The sequence below is a fragment of the Bufo bufo genome, chromosome 4 (genome assembly GCF_905171765.1).
Source record: "Bufo bufo chromosome 4, aBufBuf1.1, whole genome shotgun sequence".
In the NCBI taxonomy this organism is placed as follows: Eukaryota; Metazoa; Chordata; class Amphibia; order Anura; family Bufonidae; genus Bufo; species Bufo bufo.
The window spans coordinates 589,379,238-589,404,413 of record NC_053392.1 but is presented as its reverse complement, the minus strand read 5'-3'; the positions used below and the strand labels follow the sequence as shown (position 1 = coordinate 589,404,413).

The window sequence follows — 25,176 nt, the reverse complement described above, 5'->3', positions numbered from 1 at the left end:
CTCAGCCATTCGTGGTCGAGGTTGATGCATCAGAGGTGGGGGTTGGGGCGGTGCTTTCGCAGGGTCCTTCTCCTGGCAAGTGGGTCCCGTGTGCCTTCTTCTCCAGGAAGCTCTCGGTCGCTGAAAGGAATTATGATGTTGGAGATAGGGAGTTGTTGGCGATCAAGTTGGCCTTTGAAGAATGGCGTCACTGGTTAGAGGCTTCTCACCCCGTTACTGTGTATACAGACCATAAGAATTTGGCTTACCTGCAATCTGCCAAGCGTCTGAACCCTAGACAGGCCAGATGGTCATTGTTTTTTACCAGGTTCAATTTCGTGGTTACCTTTCGCCCAGGGGTCAAGAACGTCAAGGCAGATGCCTTGTCTCGCAGCTTCCCTGGGGGAGGTGATTCAGAAGATCCAGCGCCGATTTTGGCGGATGGAGTGGTGGTCTCCGCTCTGTACCCTGAATTGGAGATGGAGGTCTTGGGAGCTCAGGAGGGGAGGTTGTTTGTTTCTGAGGGCCTACGATACAAGGTGTTCAAGGAACATCACGATACTGTTCTCGCTGGACATCCTGGTGGTAAGTCCACCTGTGATCTGGTGTCCCGGAGGTTCTGGTGGCCAGGTTTGCGTAAGAGTATTGAGAATTACGTGGCAGCTTGTGAAACCTGCGCTCGGTCTAAGGTTGCTCATACTCGACCGCCTGGTTCACTTCTTCCATTGTCTATTCCTTCTCGTCCTTGGACACATTTGTCCATGGACTTTATTACGGACCTACCGAGTTCCTCCGGGAGAACAGTGATTTTGGTGGTAGTCGATCGTTTCAGTAAAATGGCTCACTTTGTACCACTAACAAGTCTGCCTAACGCTAAGACTCTTGCGCAGATTTTTGTGGATAATATTGTTAAATTGCACGGTATTCCTTCGGATATTGTCTCTGATAGGGGCACGCAGTTTGTCTCCAGGTTTTGGAGGGCGTTCTGCTCTCGACTTGGCATTCAACTTTCTTTCTCGTCGGCTTTTCATCCACAGTCGAATGGTCAGACGGAGCGTACCAATCAAAACCTGGAGACCTACTTGAGGTGCTTTGTGGCTGAGAATCAGGAGGACTGGTCCTCATTCTTGCCCTTAGCAGAATTTGCATTGAATAACCGTAGGCAGGAGTCCACGGGTAAGTCGCCATTTTTTGGCGCATACGGTTTCCATCCTCAGTTTGGTACCTTTTCTGGGTCTGGTTCCTCCGGGATGCCAGAGGAGGAGAGATTCTCTTCTGCTTTATCCTCTATCTGGCGGGGGATTCAAGGGAATTTGGAGAGGATGGGTGAGAGGTATAAACGAATGGCTGACAGGAGACGTGTGACTGGTCCGGACCTGTGTGTGGGTGATTTGGTGTGGTTGTCCACTAGGAATATCAAGTTGAGAATGCCATCTTGGAAACTGGGTCCAAGATTTGTTGGTCCATATAAGATTTCTGCTGTGATCAATCCTGTGGCATTTCGACTTGATCTGCCGCAGACTTGGAGGATCCACGATGTCTTCCACAAGTCTTTACTAAAAAAATATGTTAAACCGGTGGTACCATCGCCATTGCCTCCTCCTCCTGTTCTGGTCGAGGGAAACTTGGAGTTCGAGATCTCCAGGATTCTCGACTCAAGAGTTCTGCGGGGTTCCCTCCAGTACCTGGTTCACTGGAGGGGATACGGTCCTGAGGAGAGGATGTGGGTTCCGGCGTCAGATGTCAACGCCAGCCGTCTGGTGAGGGCCTTTCATAGGTCCCATCCGGATAAGGTTGGTCCAGGGTGTCCGGAGGTCACCCGTAGAAGGGGGAATACTGTCATGCCCCACTCTGACGATGTGCGGAGGTCAGCCAGGATTGCAGCACGAGTCTAGTATTTGTTTTGATGCTGTGCTGGATCCGCCTCGCATCAGGTGCACTGGGTGGAGTCATTAGTTTAAATAGTCTCCAGCTAAAGTGCTCTGAGCGGATTATACTCATCATTGTGGTCTTGGAAGCTGGGAGGGAAGGTTGTCTGTTTGTTCCTGCACTCAGCAGATAAGTGTCTTTTCTTGTTTGGTTGTTTATGTCATCTTACCCACCCAGGTTCTGTGCGAGCTGGCAGCTCCTTTCTCCCCACTTCACCATCTCAGGGAGTTCAGGGTTCTGTTAGTATAGGCTGGTGGACACAGCAAATCTACCATCAAGATTTGTCTGTGGGCTGAGCATTGCAGGGAAAGAGGTCAGGGATAAATTAGGAGGTGACCCTTTCCCTGTCTCTTGTCCAGAGCCTGGTTGGTGTGTTATCTGTTTAACTGTGCACGTCCGCCGTGACAACTGCATTAACTCTGCCTGTCCTGATTGCCTGACTACCATACTGGATGAACTCTGCCTGTCTTGACCTATTTTCTGACTAGTCTGCCTTCCTGACCTCAGCCTGCCCAATAAACAAGCTTTTTGCCCGTCTCCTTGGTGCCATGCACTGGTGTCTCTCCCCACCTTGGTCAACAGCCTGTGAACGAAGACTATCCTAGACTTGGTGGCTTAATGTCCCCTACAGTGAAGTCCAGAGACTGTGAAAACCAGGGGTCCACCTTGACAAGGCCCTCAGGAGTAGCCCCAAGTCATATCCATTCATTTGCACAGTGGGTTCACACCCGATGCTTTACAGCAGGAACCTGGCCCTGTCAAACAGAAAGCAGAGGGAGGGTCTGGCAGTGGAAGGAGGGGGGGCAAGGGTGCACAGAATGGCTTGGACCCACCCTCAGTTCACCTAACTGCTCATTTGCATATGGATTAAAAGTAAAGGAAGGTTTCATTACATTCAGCTGCACCCCTGTATGTCTAATAGTGGGGTTCCCCCATATGATAGATGTTATAGAGCAGGACCCCGGCATCTATAAGCATACACAGAGTGACCAAACTACTTACCTGAGATAGGCACGAACCCTGCACCCCCGAAACCAGCTCTGGATGACCACCGCTGCGTTATATTCCTTCAGTCTGTTCTCCTCAGCATCTCTACAAAGGTGAGATAATATATGGCTATATCACTACCATGGGCTCCGAGACCCCTCCCTGATGTAGTCCTGCTCGCATATCTGAAGAACGTCACAATGTATCAGTGCAGGTGGGAACTATGAGCCTGCAGTCCAGGACAGGAGAGATGTCTAAGTTGCCTACAATGATACACTGTAGCAAATCTTCAGCTGTGAGAGCAGACAGGGCAGGACTTATTTTTTTATTTGAACAAAGACTGTTTCCATTCACTGTCAGCAAGCTTTGTAGTGCCTTTGGTTATACTTTAAGGCTAGGGCTACACGACGACATTTTGTCGCACCAAAAAAAAAAAAAACTCACCTCATCCATTTGATCGCGCCACTGCTGACTGGATGTGCAGGACAAGACATGCAAGACGTCATCACGTTGGAGAGCAGGTCCTGTCCAGAGCTTCAAGTCAGTAGCAAGCAGGGCCGGACTGGCCTGCCGGGATACCGGGAAATTTCCCGGTAGGCCGGCAAGCCTGAGTGCCGCAAGGCCGCGGCCCTGGTGACAAGTGGGGGCGGCCGCGGCCGGCGGCAGGGCAGAGCAGGAGATGAGCGCTTCCATTGCGGAAGCGCTCATCTCCATAGTCATCTGTATTGCCGTCCTCAGGACGGCAATACAGATGCCTGTGCTGCGGCAGAGGAGGGAGAGGTGTGTCCCCTCCTGTTCCTCTGATAGGCTGCCGGCCTAGTGCTGGCAGCCTATCAGAGGCCGGTGCAGGCGGCGCGATGACGTCATCGCGTCGCCTGACTGCCGTATAGCGAGGGACACAGACGGAAGAGGCGGCCTGCATCGCATCACATTGCTGGAGGTAAGTATAAGTATTTTATTTATTTTTTTATTTTTTATATAGGTACAATACTGGGCAGGCACATGATAATGGGGGGACTACTGGGCTGGCACATAAGGGGGGACTACTAAGCTGGGCTGGCACATGATAAGGGGGGACTACTGGGCTGGGCTGGCACATGATAAGGGGGGCTACTGGGCTGGCACATGATAAGGGGGGACTACTGGGCTGGGCTGGCACATGATAAGGGGGGACTACTGGGCTGGGCTGGCACATAAGGGGGGCTACTGGGCTGGGCTGGCACATAAGGGGGGACTACTGGGCTGGCACATGATAAGGGGGGACTACTGGGCTGGCACATGATAAGGGGGGCTACTGGCACATGATATGGGGGGGCTACTGGCACATGATATGGGGGGGCTACTGGCACATGATATGGGGGGCTACTGGCACATGATATGGGGGGGCTACTGGCACATGATATGGGGGGCTACTGGCACATGATATGGGGGGGCTACTGGCACATGATATGGGGGGGCTACTGGCACATGATATGGGGGGCTACTGGCGCATGATATGGGGGGCTACTGGCACATGATATGGGGGCACTCTGGCTACTGGCACATGATGATATGGGGGCACTCTGGCTACTGGCACATGATGATATGGGGGCACTCTGGCTACTGGCACATGATGATATGGGGGCACTCTGGCTACTGGCACATGATGATATGGGGGCACTCTGGCTACTGGCACATGATGATATGGGGGCACTCTGGCTACTGGCACATGATATGGGGGCACTCTGGCTACTGGCACATGATAATGGGGGGGCTCTGGCTACTGGCACATGATATGGGGGGGCTCTGGCTACTGGCACATGATATGGGGGGGCTCTGGCTACTGGCACATGATATGGGGGGCTCTGGCTACTGGCACATGATGGTGGGGGGGCTCTGGCACATGATAAGGGGGGCTACTGGCACATGATAAGGGGGGCTACGGGGGGCTACTGGCCCATAAGGGGGGCTACTGGCACATAAGGGGGGGCTACTGGCCCATAAGGGGGGCTACTGGCCCATAAGGGGGCTATTGGCACATGATATGGGTGGGCTACTGGCACATGATATGGGGGGGCTACTGGCACATGATATGGGGGCACTCTGGCTACTGGCACATGATATGGGGGGCCTCTGGCTACTGGCACATGATATGGGGGGGGCTCTGGCTACTGGCACATGATATGGGGGGGGGGCTCTGGCTACTGGCACATGATGGTGGGGGGGCTCTTATTTCTGGCACATGATTGGGGGCACTCTGGCTACTGGCACATGATATGGGGGGCTCTGGCTACTGACACATGATATGGGGGGGCTCTGGCTACTGGCACATGATGGTGGGGGGGCTCTTATTACTGGCACATGATTGGGGGCATCTATGGGGGCACATCTTACTGCAGATTATTAGGGGGCACTATAGGGGCATCTACTGAGGCTAAAAAGAAGATATTTTATATGGGGGGCTCTGTATAGGGGCATTTTATACTGGGACACATTATGGTGGGTACTATGGGGAAGGGGGGGGAGCACTATGGGGGTCATCTACGGGGCACTGAGAAGGGGTATTTTATATTGGCACATTATGGGAACATTAGCTCAACTGGGGGCATTACAAAGGGGTATGTTTTGCATATTATAAGGAGAATTATTACTACTGGGGGGGCATTATGGTGGGCTTTATTACTCCCCCATGGTATGACACCCTAGTAGCAGCACCAGCCTCCCCTTGCTCTGCTATCCCTCTGCCCCTTCTCCAAATCGTTATTATAAAATCTTTCTCATTAGGATAAAGCACAACATCAGCTCCGCCGAGCCCCCGGCCAAGTGTTGAAGTGGCGTCCGAGATCCCCAAGGGTCAAGTCAAGTAACTGTAAGTTTTTATGGGGGTTCTACAAAAGAGCTATCGTGGGGCAAAGTTCATATTCGTGTTTACACACGTGTTTTAAAATGAATGCTTTCTCCTATTATAAACAAGTAAATAATGACGCAATGCTGTGGGGCTGGTGTGCAACTTTTTCCAGGGCTGGTTTTTATCCCCAGTCCGGCCCTGGTAGCAAGTGTTCCCCACGGCGCGAGCAAATGGAGGAGGTGAGAGCTTTTTTTTTTTTTTTGCACAGAGAAGAGGAGAGAAGGGGGCATTACTATTACTGGGGGCACTAATGGGGACATTACTATTACTGGAGCATTACTATCACTGGGGGGCACTAATGGGGACATTACTATTACTGGGGGCACTAATTGGGGCATTACTATTACTGGGGGCACTAATGGGAGCATTACAATTACTGGGGGCACTAATAGGGGCATTACAATTACTGGGGGCACTAATAGGAGCATTACTATTACTGGGGTGCACTAATGGGGGCATTACTACTACTGGGGGGAACTAATGGGGGCAATACTATTACTGGGGGGCACTAATGGGGGCATTACTACTACTGGGGGCATTACTATTACTGGGGGCACTAATTGGGGCATTACTATTACTGGGGGCACTAATGGGGGCATTACAATTACTGGGGGCACTAATAGGGGCATTACAATTACTGGGGGCACTAATAGGAGCATTACTATTACTGGGGTGCACTAATGGGGGCATTACTACTACTGGGGGCATTACTATTACTGGGGGCACTAATGGGGGCATTACTATTACTGGGGGGAACTAATGGGGCAATACTATTACTGGGGGGCACTAATGGGGGCATTACTACTACTGGGGGCATTACTATTACTGGGGGCAATAATGGCGACATTACTATTACTGGGGGGAACTAATGGGGGCATTACTATTACTAGGAGGCACTAATGGGGGCATTACTATTACTAGGAGGCACTAATGGGGGCAATACTACTACTGGGGGCACTGATGGGAGCATTACTATTACTGGGGGAACTAATTGGGGCATTACTATTACTATAAGGCACTAATGGGGGCATTACTATTATTGGGGGCACTAATGGGGGCATTACTATTACTGGGGGGCTCTAATGGGGGCATTACTATTACTGGGGGCACCAATATCACTGGGGGATGATTGGGGGCATTATTATTACCTAGGGGCACTAATGGGGGCATTATTATATTATTATTACTGGGGGCTCTAATGGGGGCATTACTTTTACTGTGGGCACTAATATTACTGGGGGGATTAATGGGGACATTAGTATTACTAGGGGGCACTAATGGGGGCATTACTATAACTAGGAGGCACTAATGGGGGCATTACTATTACTGGGAGCACTAATGGGGGCATTACTATTACTGGGGGCACTAATGGGGGCATTACTATTACTGGGGGCACTAATATTACTGGGGGGATTAATGGGGACATTAGTATTACTAGGGGGCACTAATGGGGGCATTAATATTACTAAGAGGCACTAATGGGGGCACTACTATTACTGGGAGCACTAATGGGGACACTACTATTACTGGGGGGCACTAATGGGGGCATTACTATTACTAGGAGGTTCTAATGGGGGCATTACTATTACTAGTAGGCACTAATGGGGACATTATTATTACCTAGGGGCACTAATGGGGGCATTATTATATTATTATTACTGGGGGCTCTAATGGGGGCATTACTTTTACTGGGGGCACTAATGGGGGCATTACTATTTCTGGGGGCACTAATATTACTGGGGGGATTAATGGGGACATTAGTATTACTAGGGGGCATTACTATAACTAGGAGATACTAATGGGGGCATTATTATTACTGTGGGCACTAATGGGGGCATTACTATTACTGGGGGGGCATTAATGGGGGCATTACTATTACTAGGAGGCTATAATGGGGGCATTACTTTTACTGGGGGCACTAATGGGGGCATTACTATTACTGGGGGCACTAATATTACTGGGGGGATTAATGGGGACATTAGTATTACTAGGGGGCACTAATGGGGACATTAATATTACTAGGAGGCACTAATGGGGGCACTACTATTACTGGGGGCACTAATGGGGGCACTACTATTACTGGGGGCACTAATGGGGGCATTACTATTACTGGGGGGCACTAATGGGGGCATTACTATTACTGGGGGGCACTAATGGGGGCATTACTATTACTAGTAGGCACTAATGGGGACATTATTATTACTGGGGGGCTCTAATGGGGGCATTACTATTACTGGGGGGCACTAATGGGGGCATTACTATTACTAGTAGGCACTAATGGGGACATTACTATTACTGGGGGGCACTAATGGGGGCATTACTATTACTAGTAGGCACTAATGGGGACATTACTATTACTGGGGGCACTAATATTACTGGGGGGATTAATGGGGACATCATTATTACTAGGGGCACTAATGGCGGCATTATTATTACTGGGGGCACTAATATTACTAGGGGGAATAATGGGGACATAATTATTACTAGGGGCATTACTATTACTGGGGGCACTAATGGGGGCATTACTATTACTGGGGGCCACTTAGTGGGGGCATTAGTATTATTGGGGGGCACTAATGGGGGCACTACTATTACTAGAGGCACTAATATTACTGGGGGTATTAATGGGGGCATTATTAGTACTGGGAGCCACATTATGAAATAGCGACTTAACACCCTGTTAACCCACGCACCCCATGACTACACCCCCTTTGGGGTGTGGCTTAACTTGTGCAGTATTTTTTGTTAGGACAGGTGGCACCTAGAGGTGAGGGGTCCTCTTTAAAGTGGTTCACCGGCTGTATAAAATCCATATCTGATTGATGGGGGTCCGACCCCAGCGGCTGTTGCCGCAGACAATCGGAGGGGACCCCCACCAATCTGACATGGCTGGCCTGACTTAAAGACATCTATTTTGTAGAGCAGCAAAACCCCTTTGATCAAACCCCTCCAATACCCTAGACCACCAGGGATTTGGGCATCACCCCCTTCCTTAGGCCACCAAAGATGCTCACGTTAACCCCTTCACTGCTGTAGACCCCCAGGGATTCTTTCATTAGCCCAGGGTTGGGGGATATCAGGGTAACTTGTCACCATACCCGCATGTATAGTTCTGAATGTTCCAGCTAGTCTACTAAATAATATCATCTCATATAATGGAATGCTGGGCGTTGTAGTCCAAAAAAAAGTGTTTACTACATTGGTAGTGGTTGCACCTCCATTTACTAGTCCCATCTTATGCAGAATGAGTATAATATAGATGAACAGGTAATCATAACTCCCATCATGAGGTGTGCAGGTAATCATAACTCTCATCATCACCCAAAACTTACTCACGACCATAACTAGGACTAATAAGTTTCCACCGACCTCAAAACTACATTTCCCATAATTCTCAACCCCTAACTGACTGTCCTCAGACCGGCATGGGATCATGGGAAGTGTAGTTCAGAGCAGCCGTCGCGCTATGTTTCACTACAGAAGCTCCGGAGAAGTTTCCCGCTTCTTGCCGGGAGCTCCGCCGCGTCCCCCCGGTCCCGGAGCTTTGGTCCTTCCCGCTAACTTTACCTGCATTTTTGGAAATATTCCATGGTCCGATCGGCCAGACGGCTCTGAAGCTTCCCAAGGGTGGCCATGTCCCCGGTGTCTGGACGCGTCTCCATGGAGACGGGACTGTACCACTCCGGACGGAGGTAGAATACATAGAAAAGGTTGGATTTTTACCGCACGTTCGCGTAAACATTAAAATGATTAACATTATCTATGACAAGGAAACTTGTCTAGTTTTATGGAGTTGAAGGGGAGAAGTAAAGCGCCTTCTGTTCCGTTTCCATAGTTCTCCGTGTAGATGGTTCAGTCCGACTTCCGCTCCCCTCCGCCGCTGGTCGATTCTGCTGCTCCGGAAGCGTCATGGTGGCTCTGCTCGCTGCCTTGGCTTGGCTGTGATCCTAGGGTGGACATCTCAAGCTTTGTTCATGGTTGGCGTAGCCAGGAAACACATCCGAGCCAATAAGGGAACCAGCTGGTGAGTGACGCAGTGTGGGGCGCCTTGTCCAGCAGGGGTCCTGTCAGCCAGAGATGAGATATTGGGGGGGTCTCCTAAGGGGGGAACCAATAGGAGTCACGTGATCCGGTGTCGCATGGCACTTTGCATTCCTGTGGATGTGACTACCTCACCTGGTGGCGCTTATGCCATCCCTTACGTATATCACAAACGCCATGTCGCGCCAGTGCCCCCCCGACAGAGCGCGCTGACCTATAGTGCCGCTGGAGGGAGAGGCCGTCATGGTGTCCGCCAAACCTGATGGGATTTGCAATATAGGCTGAGGAAGAACCTCGGATGCAAGGCCTTATACAGTATATTTTTTAAAAAGGCGTAGGACCTCATGCACACGACCGTATTTTTTTGGCGGGTCAGATGTGCACCCGTTCACTTCAGTGGGGACGCAAAAGATGCGGACAGCAGACCGCGTGCCGTCCGCAAGAATATAGAACATGTCTTATTGCTGTCCGCGTTACGGACAAGGATAGGACTGTTCTGCTATGGGCCCGACGTTTCTTTCGCCGCGAAATGCGGAACGCACGCGGCCAGTATCCGTGTTTTGTGGATGCCCGCTAAACAGGCAAGCGTCGCGTGCATGAGCCCTTATTGCTAGGACAGGCCATCCCTTTAAAGGGGTTGTCTCATCTGAGACAATGGGGGGCATATCGTTAGGGTATGCCCCCCCCCCATTGTCTGATGGGTGCGGGTCTCCACCGCTGGGACCCGCACCTAGATCGGGAACGGAGCCCCGCAAGTCGGTGGCCGCCGCTCCCATCCACTTCTATTAGTATGACGGAAACAGCGGAGCCAGCGGTCGTCTATTTTCAGCTTCCACTTTCGGGGCTCCGTTCCTAATATAGGTGGGGGTCCCAGCGGTAAGACCGGCACCTATCAGACGATGGGGGCATAATCCTAGTGATAGGCCCCCATTGTCTGTGATGAGAAAACCCCTTTAAGATGGGGGGGGGGGGTCTGACAGATCCTGAGAATGAAGGGGCGGCAGCTCCTCCGCGGTACCTCTCTGCACATGAAGTGAATGGGACCAGCGCTGTTCTGCAAGGGGGAAAAAATTTAAGGAGTTTGTAAAATTTGACGACGGGCAGTGAAAAAACAAAAAAAAAAATTGCTCACCTTAAGACCCTGTTCACACAGCAGATTGTGCAAAAGGCAAAATCCACTCTTTATTGCAGAAACCGTTGCGCTTTTTTCAATATAAATGCTGTGGACCCACATTGAAATGAGCTAAACCGTGAATGACCCCATACACACACAGCATCCGTCTGCACGCTGCGCCAAGAATGGCGGTGTTCTTTCTTAGCATGGTCGCGGTTTTAAACTGCTGACCGCATGAACAGAGCCGGATTCCGCTTCTTTTTGGCGTGGAATCAGCGCCAGAATTCTGGCTTCAAAAGACGCTGTGTGAACAGGGCCTTGAAATGTCTTCCTTTCCAGCCCCTGCCACCCCGACCTCCACTCGGCCTGTGGCGGTTACATGCTGTTCATCGTTCCTGTCACCTCTGTAGCCAATCACTGACCTCAGCGGTGACGTGCCATTCATGCACAGGTGACTGCTGAGGTCAGCGATTGGCTGCAGCGGTGACGTGCCATTCATGCACAGGTGACTGCTGAGGTCAGCGATTGGCTGCATACCTGTACACTGTGTCAGTAACTGCATTGGGTTACATTGGTGCTCTATTCAAGACCTTCCAAGCAGGGGACTGTGTGAATGAGTCCCTTGTACACGTCCTGTATGGCACCGCCCGGTTCTAGGGGAGAGTACCTGCGCAGTGTGGCAGGGCGCAGTGCTCGTCTTTCTACGCTTTAGTGACTTGTAGTTTGTTCCTTCTCTCCTTGTGCTGGTGCCGAGTCCCGGGTGAGCTTGTGCTCCTACACAGCAGCCTGTCAGAACGAGCAGAGCTGCGATAGAAAGAAATGAGTGGGGCCGGGCAGGAGGCGCAGTTCAGACGACCGCAGCCTCCACCAGACATTGCCGCAGAGCTGGAGTCATTGATCATGGGGCTATGTTAATGAGCAGAGTCGAAAGTGATAAAACATAGTAGGAAATAACAATTACTGATAAGAAGTGACCTTTTTGGGGCTGTCCAGTTTTGAAAACCCCTATCAGTTAATTCGGAGTTAACAGAGAGGGAGGGGGGAGACTTTTTGATTGGCTTATTTTCAACGCATCCTCCCAAAAAGTAGAGATTGCCCCATGTGGAGCGCTCCTTTAAGGCCACAACCATATTCTGCTTTATTCTCGTCCTTTACTTGCCTGTGTCGAAAAAAAAAAATCTCAGTCTGGCCTTGTGCTACCCCGGGAGGCCAGAGCATGACCCCGAACTATTGGTGGGCCAATCAGCTGCACAGGGGCCCACTGGTCCCTTCAAGCGGATTTACAGGAGTAGATTATTGATGAACTGTCCGGAGGTGCCCGCCGTCATCTGGTGTTGCACAGGGGCCCCCCCGTCATCTGGTGTTGCGCAGTGGCCCCCCCGTCATCTGGTGTTGCGCAGGGGCCCCCCCGTCATCTGGTGTTGGGCAGGGGCCCCCCCGTCATCTGGTGTTGCGCAGGGGCCCCCCCGTCATCTGGTGTTGCGCAGGGGCCCCCCCGTCATCTGGTGTTGCGCAGGGGCCCCCCCGTCATCTGGTGTTGCCCAGGGGCCCCCCCGTCATCTGGTGTTGCGCAGGGGCCCCCCCGTCATCTGGTGTTGCGCAGGGGCCCCCCCGTCATCTGGTGTTGCGCAGGGGCCCCCCCGTCATCTGGTGTTGCGCAGGGGCCCCCCCGTCATCTGGTGTTGCGCAGGGGCCCCCCGTCATCTGGTGTTGCGCAGGGGCCCCCCCGTCATCTGGTGTTGCGCAGGGGCCCCCCCGTCATCTGGTGTTGCGCAGGGCCCCCCCCGTCATCTGGTGTTGCGCAGGGGCCCCCCGTCATCTGGTGTTGCGCAGGGGCCCCCCCGTCATCTGGTGTTGCGCAGGGGCCCCCCCGTCATCTGGTGTTGCGCAGGGGCCCCCCCGTCATCTGGTGTTGCGCAGGGGCCCCCCCCGTCATCTGGTGTTGCGCAGGGGCTGATGGGACTGAGTGTCCTGATGACGGTAGGGCGCGTACTGCGCGACTGGGACACCAAACCAAATCTGTGGGGGCGTAACGCTGGGTGTGCCCCTCATAAGCATTAATGAGGACATTATCCCCTCCCCCTCTGTACCCAGTGGTCAGGCTTTTTGTCTTTCTTGTATATTTGTATGTATGAACCCCTTTTTTATATGTACAGTCCCCTTAAATGAATGGCGCTTTAAAATAAATAATGCCGCCATATAGGTCACGGGCGCTCATTCTGTCCTACAAGGCCGCCAGTGTCCATAGAGATGTCGTACAGGAGGGTTCCCCATTTGAGACCCCCCCTCTATATAAACCCGCCACAGTCCAGCATTGTGTCTCCCTGACCGGGACCCTCTGGTGGCTGCAGGGATGTCGACGACCGGTCCGATTGTTAGGGACCAGCACATTGGCCCCCAGGGCCCTCGCTTGGTTAGAGCCTTATTTTTTTCTACTTGACCTCGTCCTTTACCTTTCCGTTGTGACACGAGTGTTCCTGACCGTTCTTTTGGATTATCCACTGTACCACACACCTGACTCTGCTACATCACTTTAACAGGGGTTAAAAATCAGTCTGTCTTTCTGTTTTCTTTGAATCCTGTAATCTGACCGCTCATGTGTAGCTCTTATCACTGATTTTCTAAAAGTATGGCGTCCCCATTCAGCTCTATAGGACGACTCCGTAGTATTTACATGAACAGGAAGGAGCCGTCCCATGGACGCCATAATGTAATGACACTGCTCGGCACTGCAATAACGAAGAGGAGGCAGCGCTTCTCATCACACTGCCGATCTGATATTGATGACCTGTCCTGAGAATAGGACATCAATATAAAACAGCAGACAATTCCTTTAAGCCATATTCTTACCAGTGTGATGAGTGTTTGAGGTCAGGAGATCAGAGATAAGAGATACACATGAGCCGTCAGATGACAGGATTCAAAGAAAACAGAAACTGACAGCTTTGTTTTAACTCTTTATCTCAGAAACGGCTGAACATTTTTTTTTTTTAATAAAGACAAATTTAAAAATCAATTTTTAGCCCAATATTTTAAAAAAAGAACCCAATCATAAAAAACAGCATAGCATTTAATTCCCGGACTTCCCCTTTAATGACGATCTAGCCTGAGATTAAGGCCTCATGCACACGAACGTATTTTGTTTCCGCGTCCGTTCCGTTTTTTTTTTTTTTGCGTGTGCATCCGTATGTCCGTTCCGTAGTCCCGCAAAAAACAAAAAAAAATAGAACATGTCCTATTCTTGTCCGTTTTAGGCATTGTTACAATGGATCCGCAAAAAAAAAAACGGATGGCGTACGGATGTCATCCGTTTTTTTTTGCGGACCGCAAAACACATACGGTCGTGTGCATGTAGCCTAAGGGGCACCCGCTGCTCTTCGGGGGAGAGGAGGCCTCGTATGTGTCCGACACGGCAGCCTGGGTTAGAAGGGAATGAGCTGCAGTACCACACACAGCCTGTGGGGGAGACACTGCTTGTGGTAGAAAGCAGCCATATTTTTCTAAACGTTTGAATAAGGCTGCATTCACATGACCGTATGTGTATTTTTGCGGCCCGCTAAAACTACGGATGATGTCTGTGTTGCAGACCCATTGTAACAATGCCTATTCCTGTCTGCTTTTTTGTGGGGCTTCGAAACGGACATATGTCCGATCCGCTTTTTCTGCGGATCACATCACTCATCCGTGCGGCTTTTTCACAAATGATAGAAATGTCCTATTCGTGTCCGTTTTTCAGACGGGTATAGACATTTTTATAATAGGGACCGAGGAAAGTGCAGGATGCACACGTCCAGTGTCCGTATTTTTTGTGCCAAATGCGCACTGTCGTGTGCACGAAGCCTTAGGACTCATGCACACGACCATTGTTGGCTGGTGCCCGTATTGCGGGCCACAAACAGCGGGTCCGCAATATCAGGGCTGTGGAGTCGGGAGTCGGGGGAAATTTTGGGTACCTGGAGTCGGAGTCGGCAAACAATGCACCGACTCCGACTCCTACTAAATTTAGATTGGAATAAAATAAAAAAAAAGCAAGTTTAAATGTCCCAATTCACAAAAAGTTATAATTAATGACTTCTCTACTGTAAGAGTAAAGACCAATGCATGCAGTGCGTCACGTTACCGCAAAACGAACACGTTAAGTGACCGTGAAGAAGCACGCTTTTCATGTGCTTCACTATATGGCACGCAACGCACAATTAGGAGCTGCAATACTTATACTTTCCATAGTGTTGTGTTCTGCTTTTACAGGGAACGCAGCGTCCATGTGTAACCTCGCCTCTCACTGATAAGGGATTAAATAAATATGTTTTTTGCAGGACTAGAGAGTGAGACACTTGTATAAGTGAAGGGAATGGAGGGCCAATAGCTCAAGACTGAAGCTGTAAACCATTGGAAAAACTGCTGTCATTTAGCTATAAAAACTTGTAAACTCTGATTGTTCGCTTAAACTTTAAACATGACTATGGGATTCTTCTAGGAAAATCATGTTTTACAATAAATGCCCCTTCCTGGATCCTCCTTTGTTTTCATTGTTTGTCTTTTGCTTAAACTGTGCAATACAGTAGACTGTTGGCTTCCCAGCCAGTAGTCCTGTGGTAGGTTGCGTTTCTTTCCCTCAAGGAATGTATAAAATACATTCGCATATTAATACAGAGGAGTCGGAGTCGGAAGTACATAAAACTGAGGAGTCGGAGTCGGAACATTTATCTACCGACTCCACAGCCCTGCGCAATATACAGGCACCTCCCCTTTTAGCGCCAAATCACGGATGTGGACCCTTTCACTTGAATGTGTCTGCCATCCGGGAGGTGAGGTGCAGAGCGGAGGCACCGCAAAATAGTAGTGCATGCGCTCCTTTTTTGCGGTGTGGACCGTCGGATGTGGATTGTGGACCCCATTCAAGTGAATGGGTCCTGCGTCCGCATACGGTGGCCCTATAGTCTGTGCCCGTGCATTGCATTGCAAATTGCAGTCCACAGCGCGGGCCCCACCGGCACGAGCCCTTAAGGAGCTGTTTGAATAGGCTCTGGATCGGCACAGCTCCGCACACTGCCTAGTGGCCATGGGTGGTATTGCAGTGCTGCAGTACCATTCACGGCCACTACCCTGTGTATGGCGCTGTACTGATCTTTCATAAGCATTGTGTAGCTATGGACGTAGTGGTATAAAACCTCTTGTGTAAGAGGCCCCCGCTCTATTAATATTAGCCCCCTAATGGCTGATGGAGCTAATCTCTTCCCGGAGAGCACAATTGTTTTACGCTGCGACGCTTGTGCAGAAATTGCTAGGCGCTCTAATAAATTGCCCTAATCCAGATTTGTGAATAAACAATTTGTTTCTCGAGCCCTCTTTGTTTATGTCAGTCGTTAATGCCAAGCCGGATAATGCCGTCCCGGGCACAATAGCTTCTGCCTGAAAGGCTTCCTGGCACCGGGCTCCGCACTGCTCTTCATGATATTCCAGCAGGGAAAGCCTCGTGCCAGATCCTATCCATTGCGGGAAGAAGCAACAATCTCTGGCCTCCCTCAACGGTGACAAGTGACATTTGTAGCTTCGTCAGTCTTAATACGCAGCGCCATCCCCTGCTCATAGCGCAGGCGGCAGCATTGTGTGGTGCACCGCTGGTATCTCTTCTGGGGTAACCATTCGGCTGTGCGAGAAGAAGCCGCTGAATCCCCAGATTACGTCTATCTGCATCCTGGACCATTGCAGCATTGACCTTGGGGGCACGGGGGGCGCCAGGGTTAGGGTACATTCACACATAGAAGACTTTCCGTCCAGAGCTTGCAGATGTATGTATTTCTAGGACACATTTTCATTTGCAAATTTTTGCAAAGACTCTTCCATGCGTGGTTATCATGTGGCCCCAGATCTAGATTTGGACGTTTCCCCTTGTGCCCCTTTTCTTTGCCACTATCATCACCAGATCTAATATTGTGGGTTAAAGGGGTTATCCAGAATTTTGATACTGATGCCCTATCCTCAGAATAGTCCATCAATATCAGATCAGTGGGGGTCCGACACTCGGGACCCCTTACTGATCAGCGGCCGGTTACCTCGTAGCTCTGGCGGCACAAGCTCCATTGAAGCTGGTTACTGCAGCTCCGGGCCCATTGAAGTGAATAATAACCGGCCGGCTCCATCTATTACACAGAGCTATGTAGGGTAATGGCCGATCAGCGTGGGTATGGAGTGTCCCACCCCTGCTCCTGAGGCTAGGCCATCAATATCAGACTCCTGCACAACCCCTTTAAGACAGGTATACCCCTTACATAGCTCAGGGCTGATCGCTTGTTCATCCGACTGCTGTTCTTCATGATTCCCGCCATGCACATGTACATTCAGTTTGGTATACCGTATCTTCTCAGTCAGGAGACGGGTAGAAGCCACTGCCAGAAACTGCTGCCCGTGAGGTTGGGTATGATGAAGTCCTGGATGCCGATCCTTCTTTCTCCAGTAGTTTCCTGGCAGATGTTAATCTAATGGTTATGGCCAACCTTGAAGTTTCCATTGGTGTGATGGAGTAAAGATGTTCTGTTTCTGTATTTTAATGGGACCCTGTCACCCGGTTTGGGAGCGCTAAGTCATCAGCATGCCGTTATATAGCCGAGGCTTAGGGTGCTTAACCTGCAGAAGAATAGAAAATGAAAATTGAACTTACTGTCCAGAGTCCAGGACTCTTCCCCCGATTCACCCAAATAAGCTGACCTCACTTCTCTGCACAGTAAAGCAAGGGGTACCATTATCGGCTTCATTCGAGCAGTGGGTATGCCAGTGGTTAAGAGTCCCGGACTCTTCTGATAAGTTCTATTCTCATTTCCTATTCTCTTCGGGGTCAGATGGGTTTGCTCTATGCATGTTTTGGACCCTAAATGCCAGCACCATAACGGCATGCTGGTGGTTTAGTGACCCCCCTCCCCCCAACTAGGCGATGGGTTCCCCGATAAGTTGAGTTTATGGTTTGTCTTATATCTCGTCTTGTTGTATCTCCATAGGCATTTCAGTAGGACAATGGAAGAGCTTGTCCATGACCTTGTGTCAGCACTGGAAGAAAGCTCCGAACAGGCCAGAGGATGCTTTGCCGATACTGGAGATCACTCTCGAAGCATTTCATGCCTCCTTAAACGGCAAGCGAGGAAGCGGAGAGGACGGAAGAGACGTTCAGAGAATATTCACCACCCATGGGAAACGGGACATTGTCTAAGCGACGGCTCCGACTCCAGTCCAGAAGAACAAAACAAGGACTACAGGGAGTGTGTCAGTAACAATAAGAAGGACAGCGACTCGGACGACCAGCTTCTACTAGCGAAACGGAGGCCGTCCTCCAGTGTCAACAATGTCCGCAGTAAGAGGCCTCTGTGGCACGAATCTGACTTGGTTGCTGATACCTTGGTGAGTAGGACCTTACGAAGGAGACGGAAAGTGAAGAGAATGGCCATTGACCCGCCGTCAGAAGTCACCAGCACCTTGACCCTGGCCCGTGATCAGGCAATGGACAATGACTCCAAACATTATCTGCACCTGGAGATATCCAAGAACAAAATGAAGAAGCGGAAAATTGCTCCATCGAGGCATGGGCCTGAGGTTCCTGATGAGGGCGTTGTGGTGGAAGGAGAAGACATGGGTCATGGAACCAAAGACAAGATGGACTATGAAGAACAGAAGGGCTCGGATGAAAACATGAGTGACAGGTGGTTTTGAGGAGCAATATGTATAAATTTTGAGCAGTTGTGGGTCCCCGAAGAGGGAATCTACAGAGGCTGAGAGGGCATTCTTTTGGCCTGTAAGGGGTGAATGACGTCCTATGGATAAATTTTATACCCCGGGGTACATATGCCAAATTTTCACTGCAAGTTCAAAGTAAATTTGCCCTTAAAGGGGTTCTCCCATGATTGATTTTAATAATGAAAATAAGACATCATATAGGACATGACAATCTCTAACAAAGCTAGAACCAGCCCTGGACCTCACATGGATCCAGAGATCTCCCCATTTATTGCTCCTATTGTTCTGCTATATAGATTTAAAGCTGGCAGCTTAGAAGCATGCACTTTTACAGTGGGCATGTTCTTTCTACTGTAGCTTGTGGCAGTTGAAGAATGGAACTGAGCATGTGCGTCCATCTCGGGGAGCAGGACAGAGCAGGTGGAGCTGTACAGATAGATTTCAGTGAATAACTCCGGGGCTATAGTAAAATTTTAATGACATGCAATTACAAAAGTATTCAGATCCAGGTGCTGGTTTAAAAAATTTAGAAAATTTTTCATGGGACAAGACCATTAACAAAAAAGTTTTCCCCTCCACAGTTCTTTGTGAAGCTGGGAATGTACATATGAAAGACTGGGTGCTAATTGTGGTGGGTTTGGCTGATGATCTTAAGGGTTTAGGGGTCTACTGGCAGGAGATGACGCAGGGAAGAAGGTTCTGGATTTCAGCAGGTCTATCCCCCATGAGATAGGTCACTGCCAGAGGGGTTTGTCAGTGGCTTCTTACTAGGGTTTTATAAAAGTATTTGGGCCCGTCTGCCAAAGGTCAAGGCGATCTCTATAAGATGAGAACCTAACACTAAATCCTACCTGTTATGTTCCATAATGGCCACCATAAAATTCAGGGAGTGCAGGTTCCACATGCATGCTGGGTCCAATCAGATTTTTTCCATTTTTGGTGCCTTAACACTCTCCATTAACTCTAGGGACGCTTCAGTAGCGTCCTGGCTGCCACGGTAACCAATCAGAGCCCTGCGATTTCACTGCTGGGGCTCCGATTGGCACTGCCACTGCACCAAAAATGAACGGGGAGAGGGGACCCTGTGGCCACTGCCACCAATGGCTTTAATACTGCCAAAGATAGCCGAAAACAAGTAGCCCCACCAGTTTCCAGCAGTCCCCGTCGGCTATACCCTTCAATCATGAGACTGGGGCTCTGTACCCTCAGGACCCTGATAATGAGGGGAGTAGCGGGTCAAGCATGCACATTGCCGTTTCATTCATCTCTATGAGACTGCCGGTGATGGCCGAGAACAAGCATTCAGATATTTCCGACAGTCCCATAAGGATGAGTGGAGCTGACCCGCTGCTCCAGTCATCTTGAGGGTACCTACGGGGTGCAGCATCTCATTCTTGTGCTTGGTGGGGATCCTAGTGGTCGAACCCCAATCTAATAGATATATCCTCTCCTGCGGGGATAACTTGAGATGTGACCAGAACAACCCCTTAAAGGATTTGTGACTCCTGGGCAGACCTGTGATGGGAAATGTACCTACCGCTCCGTGCTCCTGCGCACTCTGGCCTCGGCTTTTCCGCAATTGTCTGCAGTGGCGTGAAAATAGAAGGTTACATCCCGGGACCCAAGCAGAGCGGCCGAGGATGGGGTGCGCAAAAATCGGAAAGCAGGTAAGTATGCTTCCCTTTGCAGGTCTGCCCCCCCCCGCCCCCCCCAAACGTGCACAACAACCCCATTAATTAATACAGTCATCCACTAGGGCAGGGATGCTCAACCTGCGGCCCTCCAGCTTTTGCAGGACTACAACTCCCAGCATGCCCTAATAGCTGTTTTTTTTTTTAAAAAAGGGACATTTCAGTTTTTGCTTCTGGTGTACAGTCGCGGGGCAGATCAGGTCGACCTTAGCTCCAGTCTCCCTACAGATCTCCCACTAACCTCGCCTACTTGCTGACTTTTTCCAGGCTTACAAAAAATCCCAATTTGTCTTTCTTCAGGGCCCGGCGTTTTAGATGCAGGAGAAAGGTCTGGAATGGCTTTCTAGTTCAGGATGGCTCCCTCCTCGAGCTCCTGCGTTCTGGGATCTGACTGCTCGGCATTAGAAAGGAGCAGCGAGCGTTTGATGGAGGCAGATAATAAAATTCATCAATTGTGTCAGCACCTCCATACAGGCGCATCTGGCTCCTTGTCAGCCTCCCATTAGATTCCCGAGGTTTTATGTGCCAAAAATAATACGCTCAGTTGTTCAGAAAAGCGTGCCGGTTGTGGCCTGATTACAACGAGATTTCATTTCTGCCTTTTCTTGGACATCAAGAAGGGGAATTTGACGCAGAATATCGTATATTATATAGGTTTTCTTGTGATTAATCTTCTTTTTTTTTTTTTTTTGACTTTTCCAGTGAATCCAGCAGTATTAGCAGCAGCGACGCCGGTCTGTTTACGAACGACGAGGGACGCCAAGGTACTGAATAATGTCTCCTACGCTTGCCGAATTAAGTCTAATTGAAACGTGCTAATTAGTGAGACGCTTTACACCTTCTAATTAATGCTGTCAGGAAACACCAAATATCGGCGGTTTTTCTGCACCGTGACAGGAGTGTAATTCTCTGATCTAATGTGATAATGGCGGACTTTTTAAGAGTTCTAACCGTACGCAGGATTACGTGACAAGTGGTGCTGCCTTCTCTGTATACACCGCACGAACACTGCTTGAAGGGGTTAAAAAGATACATTAAAGGGGTTGTCCCGTCACAGACAAGGGGGGGCATATCGCTACGATATGCCCCCATTGTCTGATAGGTGCCGGTCCCGCGCGGCTGGGACCCTCACCCATATCGAGAACGGAGCTCTGAAAGTGTTGGAGGGCGCACCGCGCATGCGCAGCACGCCTGCCATTCATTTTCTATGGGGCCCATAGAAGTGAATGGGAGCAGTGGCCAGTCATGCTCAGTATGCTCCCATTCACTTCTATGGGGAGTGCACTTGGTGGTGGCCGGACTAGAGTCCTCCAGCCACCACCTTGCGGGGCTCCGTTACCGAAATAGTACCTATAAGACAACCCCTTTAAAAAAGGTTTTCCAGGAAGATCTATATTTTTTTTTTCTCTCTACTAAAATGGATCACAGAGGGTTAAAAATGAACCGTAAGCGTTACTTATATGCACCGATCCCCTGCTGAGGATGTTTCGGCGCTGCTCTGCTTTTCCAGTACTTGCACGATATACAGGAAATGGTTTAGAATGCCAGTCAGCCCGTCATTGGCCGCAGCAGTGACCCGCTTCAGCCAGTGGCCATTTCCTGTATGTGTTCTCACCCTGGGGCCTTGGAATATAGAGCAGAGTTGGAATCACAACGTCGGGGCAGTGTTGAGCTGAGTAATGCTTAAAGGGATTGACTTGCCTAAGAGAGTGTTGGTATATTGCTAGGATATGCCATCAATATCGGGTAGGTGCAGGTCCCAGACGTATCTCTAGAACGGAGCCCCCAAAGTAAAGGACAGTGCACTGCGCATGCGCAGCCGCCTCCATTTCTATCGGCGTTCGGGAAATAACCGAGAGTCGGCTCGGCTCTTTCCGGCAGTCACATAAACGTAAACGGAGCGGTGACTGCACTTGCACGGTGCGCTCTCCATTAGTTTCTGCGGGACGTCCGAAAATAGCTGAACACACTTTCTCGGATATATTTGAGACACCCGCAGTGCGCTTTTGTTCACTTTGGGAGCTTTGTTCTGGATTAAAGAATAAAAATAAAAGGGGTTGTTCCACCAATGTGGGAGGTGAAACAACCCCTTTAATTTTTATTCTTTAATCCATATTTTTATTTTTTTTGAAAAATGTATCCCTCTGGAAACTCCCTAATGGCTCTTACTGTTCATATTAAAGGGCTTCGTCATATCCATTGTATAGATTGTTTTAAAAAAATGAAGCATATTTGCCACCTACATGTCATTATCCAACAATCCAATGAGGAGTTATATAGTACGGTGCCCAGGTCCACCTAATGAGCTGAGTGCTGGTGGTCGCACATGCTCAGTCATGCTCCCCACAATCAGGTCTCTGTTCACTGCAGGGCAGCCAATAGAAATACCTTTCGGCCCTGCTTGTCTTGAGAGGAGCAGAGCCTCTGCAGTAGCGTGGCAGTGTAGCTGAGAAAACTTCATCTGCACATAAAGACTATATTGAGAGCTGCCAGAGGGGGAAGCAGACTGATTCTGTCTAGATCCTGTCCCTGAGATTAGCAGCAGCAGTAAACCAGACAAATGAAAGGAAAACACCATGAAAAGGGTATTTTTTTTTTTTTAATACTAGGAACACCGTAAATTACAAGCTTCAGTACCAAAATCGACCATGGAGGAGGGTGGTGCTGTGATTAGGAACAGAATGTAGACTTTTTCTGATTTCTTAAACCTTATTGTGGTTGTTGTTGATTGGTACAGTACATATATCCTAATTAAATAATCAGCGTCGACGCCTTTTAGTGGAATTTGGAGTCCAAATTCATGCCATCCCTGTCCCATGATTAGTGGGGGGGTCTGACTTCTGGGACCCCCTTATCTTGCTTCCCCTTCACTATTTATGCTGCATTCAAGTGAATGGGGCTGAGCTGCATCTCACTGCACAGCGGGAGGCTGGAGGACAGATGGGCGTTGGAAAACTTAGAATGGGTTGCAGAGCTACACCAGCGCTGCAACCCCCTCATTCTCAGGATCAATGCCGGTCAGTCATATAGTGATGGTGAATCCTAGCAATATGGCAAGAGGGGAATACCCTTTTAAAGGGGGTCCTTTCACTTCAGCAAATAGCATTTATTTAGCATGTATTGTGATTGTCCATATTGCCCCCTTTGCTGGCTGGATTAATTTTTCCATCACATTATCCACTCCTTGTTTCCATGGTTAGGACCACCCTGCAAATCAACAGTGGAGGTCGTGCTTCAACACGATAGGAAAAAGTACCAGCCTCTCTGTGGTCTGGACCGTGGGAGCTCACATAGGCTGGTGCTTTTTTTTTTATATAGTCTCCAAGCACGACCACCACTGATGGATTGCAGGGTGGTCGTAACCATGGAAACGAGCAGTGTCTAATGTGATGGAAAAATGAATCCAGCCAGCAAAGGAAGCAATATGGATAATAACAATACATTAGTAAGTGCCTTTTAGTCACCTTATCTACATAATATAATGCTAATGGCTGAAGTGAGACAACCCCTTTAACTGCATAATATATAGGTAATTTATTAAAGTGTAACTGTCATATTTTTTTTATTTGCTAGTTTATTAGAGCTAGGCATGTATACCTGAGTTAGTCTGCCAATGATCGTCAAAAGATCTGTAATTATCTCATAATAACAGCTTTCATTAATGTCCCCTGTCCCTTTGCACTGCTCCATTTAAAGACCGTTGCTAGGGCTTTTCTGTCTTCCCTTTAGTGTAAACAGAAGACAGAGGGGCGGTCCTCCACACTGCATACCTGCATTAGGCTTCAGAGTGAGAAGGCGTGTCTCTCAGTAATCCAATCTGATTGGCTGGCAGGGAGCTGCTGGCTACAGCAAGTGTGTATGGGAAGTGAGGGAAAGCAGTTTTGGCCTCAGAGAACTGGCAGAGGAGCCATCTTGTGAAGGTCCTCATATTGTAAATGTTTAAACAGCCGTAACTAAGGGAAAAACTCAAGGAAAACAGTGGTATGTGAAGAAACTAAAGATTGCTTTATGCATAATGCTGCTGCTGCAGTAACCTATGCTAAAATAGATTTTTATTTTTTTATGAAAACATGACAGTTACCCTTTAACTCGCTTTTGATTCCAGGTGATGATGAACAGAGTGACTGGTTTTACGAGAGCGAGTCCGGAGGAGCATGCGGCATCACTGGAGTTATCCCTTGGTGGGAGCAGGAACGACCCGGAGAGCTGGAGAGAGAGCTACCGGATCCAGTGTTTCAGAGCATCCTCACCGGCTCCTTCCCCCTTATGTCCCAGACTGCACAGCGAGGTTAGTGCTGCATAATCATACCCCACAGACGTCTTCAAAAGAAATCTATCGTACTTCCCAGTGCCTATCGCCAGTTCCTGAACTTGTCTGGGGTCTTCTTATTTTGCCTCTTTTACAATGGGAGCCTAATAGTGACTTATCCAGCTGTATGACTATTCAGTGGGTTACATCGCAGCCCTACGACATGAGAAGATCCCCTGACATATAGCTCTGACGTAGGGCTCTTGATGTGAATAGAGCCTTAGATGGGATGGACTCACAATCCCTTGACTATGGGGAAAGCCTGCATGTCTGCCCTGATGGCTGACTTTGAGGGAAATAGGGATGCGATCGGATTTTTACCCTTTTGGATCCAAGTGTCTGGCAGCCGCTTATCCTCCTTCCTCCATAGAAATAGCATATCCATTGAGCTCAGCTGAACAGGCACATTTGGAAGCAGAGTTGGAGGGTATTTGTGGTCAGGCATGAAATCCAGAGAAAATGTTCTTGTGTCGTGAATGCAAGTGAAGAGATCACTGAATGAATCTGATCTCGG

General features: G+C 49.5%; 2 protein-coding genes across 2 annotated transcripts in view; one reads left to right on the top strand and one right to left on the bottom strand.

Annotated features, from left to right (window-relative positions):
- SPATA17 (spermatogenesis associated 17) overlaps positions 1–9,443 on the bottom strand; it is a 205,205-nt gene extending 195,762 nt beyond the window's left edge. Inside the window, exons 1-2 of the mRNA XM_040427611.1 lie at positions 9,350–9,443; positions 2,911–3,000 (exon numbers count right to left, since the gene is read on the bottom strand). Coding sequence (XP_040283545.1) covers positions 2,911–3,000; positions 9,350–9,417 — 158 coding nt within the window. The 5' untranslated portion in view covers positions 9,418–9,443. The remainder of the gene's footprint in view (positions 1–2,910; positions 3,001–9,349) is intronic.
- A 208-nt stretch (positions 9,444–9,651) lies between these two features.
- Positions 9,652–25,176, top strand: part of GPATCH2 (G-patch domain containing 2) — a 124,522-nt gene continuing 108,997 nt past the window's right edge. The window contains exons 1-4 of the mRNA XM_040430443.1: positions 9,652–9,806; positions 17,933–18,628; positions 21,056–21,117; positions 24,459–24,641. Coding sequence (XP_040286377.1) covers positions 9,757–9,806; positions 17,933–18,628; positions 21,056–21,117; positions 24,459–24,641 — 991 coding nt within the window. The 5' untranslated portion in view covers positions 9,652–9,756. The remainder of the gene's footprint in view (positions 9,807–17,932; positions 18,629–21,055; positions 21,118–24,458; positions 24,642–25,176) is intronic.